The sequence below is a fragment of the Salvia splendens genome, chromosome 19 (genome assembly GCF_004379255.2).
Source record: "Salvia splendens isolate huo1 chromosome 19, SspV2, whole genome shotgun sequence".
In the NCBI taxonomy this organism is placed as follows: domain Eukaryota; kingdom Viridiplantae; phylum Streptophyta; class Magnoliopsida; order Lamiales; family Lamiaceae; genus Salvia; species Salvia splendens.
In genome coordinates this window covers 825373-831370 of record NC_056050.1, presented here as the reverse complement: position 1 = coordinate 831370, position 5998 = coordinate 825373, and the positions used below count along the sequence as shown (strand labels likewise).

The 5998-nt window shown below is 40.5% G+C and overlaps 1 protein-coding gene across 1 annotated transcript; it reads right to left on the bottom strand.

Annotated features, from left to right (window-relative positions):
* Positions 1–401: 401 nt before the first annotated feature.
* LOC121778775 (beta-amyrin 6-beta-monooxygenase-like) lies at positions 402–2735 on the bottom strand. The gene is made up of 3 exons (XM_042176178.1): positions 1757–2735; positions 1482–1669; positions 402–879 (listed from the first exon to the last, which is right to left on the bottom strand). The coding sequence occupies exons 1-3, from the start codon at positions 2688–2690 to the stop codon at positions 583–585; spliced, it is 1419 nt and encodes a 472-aa protein (XP_042032112.1). The 5' UTR covers positions 2691–2735; the 3' UTR covers positions 402–582.
* Between the last annotated feature and the right edge of the window lie 3263 nt (positions 2736–5998).

Below are 5998 nucleotides of genomic sequence, written 5' to 3'. Positions count from 1 at the left end.
TTTTTTATATGGAGTATATAATAACTTTAATATAACAAATAATGCAATGTATCAAACTACATTATGTGTCTCTTGATATTCACAAGAAGTTGACATAAGAATATCATATTCGGTTTGTGGTATTAACATATATCGCATTATTGATTGCTAGATTTTTTTTTTCTGAACTCGATGCATTAAGCTAATTAAAACTGTAAAAGTAAACAATTTCAGATAGAGACAAAGGACACATAAATTAATCACTCTTTCTATTTTCGAAATGTAACTAAGGGGTTCGAAACGCGGATTAGATATTGGAGATTTGGAGCCTTTAATTTTAAATCAACTATATTTAGTACTCCAAAAAATATTTAGATTTAGAATTGAAATTGTATTGCCAAAGTAATATGTGTAATTCAAAATAATTGTAAACTCGGACATACATATATAATACACGCACACAACACATTTGCTGCATATATTACAGCACCGGTTACCATCGAAATTCATTACATAAGTTCTAATTAGTTTATAACTAGTCTTGTAAGTTATTTGCACAAGTCTAAACATTAGGTTTGTGTTTTACATTCCAACAAAGACCTATTATTGATGCGGATGAAGACGAAGTGGAAGGCCGTGAACCGGTGTAGGCGTAGCATAGTAAACTATCTTCTCATCAGGGATGGTCTTCTCAAGTTTGAACCTTGTCACCACATTATGAATCATAACCAACAATTCAAGCCTTGCATACTCTTTCCCGGGACACATCTTTGGCCCTCCTCCAAATGGAACGAACGTGTAAGGCGCCGGTCCACTCCCCTCAAACCGTGATGGATCAAACCTCTCTGGCTCTGGGAAGAAGTCGGGATTCTTGTGGGTCGAGTATACCGTCCAGAACGTCTGCAAATTTATGATTTTTTCTCATACTGAATTTTGAGTACACAAACAAACTAATGACGAAAAATATAAAATATGTACTCCTTCCGTCCCTTAAATTTTGTCACACTTTGACCGAGCAAGTGTTTTAAAAAATGTACTCCCTCCGTCCCTGCTAAGATGACACATTTCTTAGCCGGCATTGGATTTTAGGAGTAATTGGTTAAAATGTTTAATCGGAGAGAAAAAAAGGTGAGTGTAAGTATTAAAATAGAGAGAGATGAATATTTTAATAGGAGTGGAAAAAAGTGGTTGAGTTTATTAATTGGAGAGAGAAAATTTCCAAAAAAGGAAATGTGACATCTTAGTTGGGACAAACTAAAAATGAAAACGTGTCATCTTAAGGGACGGAGGGAGTAATAGAAAGTGAGTTGAAAAAATTAGTAGAGAGTGGGTCCCACTTTTATATACTATTAGTTTTATTGTAAAATGTGAGTTGGAATGAGTTAGTGGAATATGGGTCCACTACTTAAAATGGTAAAAAGTGAAATGTGACAAATTTTGTATGACTGACGAAAATGGAAAAATGTAACAAAACTTAAGGGGCGAGGGGAGAGAGTAAATACCTTCCATCCTTTAGGAATGGTGAAACCTGCATAGGTGAATTCAGTTGCGGCTTCCCTGAACGCTCCGGCTGCAGGAGGCGTAACCCTAAGGGATTCACGGACGACGTTCCATGAGTACTTCATCTTCTCAATATCGTCCCACATCAGCAGCTCACCAGGGCCTTTCGACTCTGCTATCGACATTTGCTCTGTTTCAAATGAAACAGATATTACCATTTTGGTCCGTCCACAAAAACCAGTCTATCAACTACTCTACAAATTAAAGTGAACATTACCTTTAAAGACCTCATTGTAAATATGGGGAAATTGAGCAAGATGATCCATGACACTAGTAACCGCATAGCTTGTTGTGTCATAGCTAGCCACCAACAGACCAACCACCCTATTACAAATCTCCTTCTCACTCAAAAACTCCCCATCTCCATTCCTCTCCATCAACATCTTCGACAGAATGTCCCGTGCCTCGCCCTCGCCCTTGCCCTCGTCCCTCTCCTTCTTCCGCTCCCCGACCATCCTCATCAGCTCCTCCCTCAACGCCTCGCCCGCTCGGATAGCGCGTCTGTAGGCCGTCCCGGGAAGATCCACGGGCACGGAGAAAAGCCCCTTCATGGCCACAGCAAACGGCTCCGAGAGCTTCCTCACGCGCTCGGCGTCGGCCTCGCCCAGGAATATCCGGCTCGCGAGCTCGAAGGTGTACTTCTTCGACGCCGGGAGAACCTTCACCACCGAGTTAGGCTTCCAGTCACGCGCCATGTGCTCACGCGCCAGCGCGTGCATCACGGGCACGTATTTCTTGAGGGTTTCCGGCGAGAAGACGTCGCGGTGGAGGATGCGCGTGAAGGCGGAATGCCCGTCTGTATGGCTCTTGGTCGTCTCGGCGAACGTCAGCACTTTCATCAAGGATTGAGGCAGCCACGAGGTTACGAGTTTGTTCTCGTTCGAGAAGAGGAACTTGTTGCCTTTTGCGCCGCAGAAAGTTGCCATTTTCTCTCCGAGCAACGAGGTTTGGAAGATCTCGGGAGAGTGTTTCAACATTCTTTCTGCGACGAATTTCTCCGGGTTGGGGGCGAACCTGAGGTTCTCCCCCAGAACCGGCCAGCCCTGGGAGCCGGGAGGGAGTTTTTTTCTATCATCGGAGGCGTTTCTCCAGATGATAGAGAGAAGAAGGAAAAGAGGGAGAAAATATGCTACAATTTCCCAAATCTCCATGTTTGTTTTCAAGAAAGTACAGCTATCATGGTAAATTTTTATAACTATGATGCATATTACAAGCCAGCCAGTTGGGATTCATATAATTGAATACTCATTTAATAGAAAATATAGTTGTTTATGTGTGAGAGATTCCTCCTATGATAGCACGCCGCAGTTGAAGTCTACCACCGACACCAAGTGCTTGAGAGTGCAATCGGCAACAATTGCTGCGTAAACACATGCCAATCGTGTTTTTTAGTACCAACTTGTGTTTCTTTCATATTGATGCATCTCGATAGATTGGAAATATAATTATTCCGGAATTTAAACTTTTGAACCACTTGAGAAATACTAACCTCCGTCCCATAATAAGAGTCATATTTTGTCAATTCGATTCGTTCCACAATAAGAGTCACATTTCACTTTTACATAAGTAGGTCTCACATTCCATTAAACTCACTTCATTCACATTTTATTATCAAATTAATATAAAAAGTGAATCATGTATTCAACTAACTTTTTCAACCCACTATTCTTTACATTTCTTAAAACTCGTATCCACGTCAAATGTGACTCCTAATGTGGAACATGTGTAGTAATTCTATACTCTTTTTTTGAACGTGAAATCAGCTTATGACATAAGTTGGCAAAATCTCATCGGTCATTACATAAACCAAAAGATATACTCCCTCCGTTTCCAAAGAATATGCACTTTGGATTTGATACGGGTTTTAATGTAAAATTAGTAAAGTACGAGAGAGGTCCGTCCCCAAAGAATATGCACTTTGGGTTCGGCATGGATTTTAATGTAAAATTAGTAAAGTAAAAGAGATGCAGAGAGAAAAAGTAAATAAAGTATTGTTAGTGGAGAATGAGTCTCACATTATTAGAGAGAAAATAGTTTCCAAAATTAGAAAGTGCATATTCTTGTGGGACGGACCATAAAAGAAAGAGTGCATATTCTTGTGGGATGGAGGGAGTATAAGTAATTAACATGACATGCACTAATCCAATGTTGACATAAGTAAAGAAATAAAATCAAACACTATAGAACTCTATTCTTAAGGCAAAACAAAGCTTCCTCTATACTCAACAATCTCGACCACATTCCTCCCCATCTCGAAATATTCCATATAATCTTCATTACAACGATAATCATAAACAATCAAATACCCATTTCTAGACTTCAAAACAACACAACCCCTCCCACACAAAGCCATGGGTGTGAAACAATCAAATGGTCCAAAACTCACCAAAAAACCCCATTCCAACCTATTCTCTTCAACTCTCATCCAACATAAGTCGAACCGCCTAGACCCTTTCCCCTTAGCATCCCGAAAAAACACAAGAAAAGAGTCATCTCCCTCTTCAAAAATCTCCATATCTAATCTACGACCCCTCAAAATCCCCGAATCCGCCATCTCCAAGACACGGACCCTCGTTCCTGAAGTCGAACGACAAGATCACCGCCTTTCCTGACCACCGCAGGCAAGCGCCCTCCACGAACTCGTCGCGTTGGAGTATACCGACGCAAGCAAGTGATGCACGTTATCAGGGCTTCTTTCATAGGAGCACGACAAAAACTGCACCACCACGTAGTCCTGTGCGGCCCTGTCAAACCAAATCTCGACGTCGCGACACAGCGTCTGATGCAGACGAGGCCGTTGGTGGGCCCCGCGATGTAAGGGCGACGCGGGACTTCTCTACCCGGCCGAGCTTGAGGTGGTTGTCTAACTTTTCCTGGGAAGATGGGGCGAAGTTGTTGTACACAATGCCGTATTATTGGGAAAACATGGAGAGTTTGGAAACGCCTGGCATGGTGGTGGATGTGTGATTTTCTGAAGGGTTGAGAGTCGATCAGATCGCGCCATGATTTGCATACACTTCTCAGTCGCGAGAGGGATGCGAAAGAGGATTTCTGTTACGACGTCGTTGTTGAGATGGAATCGATTCTTGTGAGTTTTTTCATTGTTGATTTTTGATGAAATTGGGTTAATGGTTATAAGTGGTGAGAGCAATTGAGATGGGAGGGAAAGTGCGGAGAGGGTTAATTAGGTTTCACTAAATCAATATGTGGAGTATTATTTATTTTTAAGGTTAATGGTGGAATCTATTCGACCTTCATTTAATAGTTTTACCAAGTATCAATTTGATATTTATAAAAGTTAAAATGCGATAAATTTTTTTGAAACGGACGAAAATAAAAATATGTGAAAAATTTTTAGGGACGATGGAAGTAATATGGTTTAAAATGAGATAAAGTTTAATATATTTATTAAAGGCTAGAGATAAATATGACAAATTTCTAAATTTAATAATATATTAATATACCTAAACATCGGTTCACTAGTATAACTTGATATGCTTCAATCTCTTCCAATTCTGTCATATTTAGAATCGGAAAATCAAATTATAGTGTTCAGGGTCTCATCCGAAAACAAATTGAATCGAAATTTTCTATTTTTAAGGGACATTACAAAATTATAAATTGGTTTATTTTTAAAAGACATTCCAAAATGGTAAATTGATCTATTTTTAAAGGACGGGAAGAAGAATAACCGAAAACTAAAATTATACCAAAACAAATTGAGCTGCAATAAATAGGTCGGCCCAGTACTTTGCAGATCCGCCCAATACGCAATAAAGCATAAAATAATCCGGATCCTTTCATGGGCAAACCCGCTGGTATCGGGTCTACCCCGAACCCGACAAATTATGCAGCTACTGTTAATCTGTTATAGGGCTGGCAATTTTTGACACGACACGATAACACGACACGAACCGGCACGAAAATAATGGGTTTGGGTCAGAGCTTATTGGGTTCGTGTCCTTATCGGGTCGACCCGTTAAGGACACGAAAATTTCGTGTCGTGTTCGTGTCGTGTTCGTGTCAGGTTCGTGTTATCCGTTAACAATACGTGTCCGTATCGTGTTCGTGTCGTGTCCGTGTTATCCGTTAACAAATATAATTTTAATATTATTAATTCTTATTATTTTCATTTTTAATAGGTTTAACCGTTATCAGGTCGTGTTGTTATCGAGTCGTTATCGTGTCATCTCGTGTACGTGTTGTTATCGTGTCGTGTTGACCCGAATTGGTTCGTGTCGTTAATGGGTTCGTGTCGTGTTCGTGTCGTGTTCGTGTCTGAGGGTTTCGTGTCGTGTTCGTGTTCGTGTTTGAGGTTTTCTTAACGGGTCGTGTTCGTGTTTGTTGTTATCGTGTTCGTGTCGTTATCGTGTCGACACGATAACGACCCGACACGCACGATTTGCCACCCCTAAATTCTGTTATCAATCGAAATTGGGAAGAACATAAATCTCCGCAA

Excerpts from the sequence above, each read along its gene's own strand:
- LOC121778775 (XM_042176178.1), bottom strand. The coding sequence starts at position 2,690 with ATGGAGATTTGGGAAATTGTAGCATATTTTCTCCCTCTTTTCCTTCTT. Across the intron at positions 1,670-1,756 it reads TTACAATGAGGTCTTTAAAG|AGCAAATGTCGATAGCAGAG; the intron begins GTAATGTTCACT and ends CATTTGAAACAG. Across the intron at positions 880-1,481 it reads CCATTCCTAAAGGATGGAAG|ACGTTCTGGACGGTATACTC; the intron begins GTATTTACTCTC and ends ATAAATTTGCAG.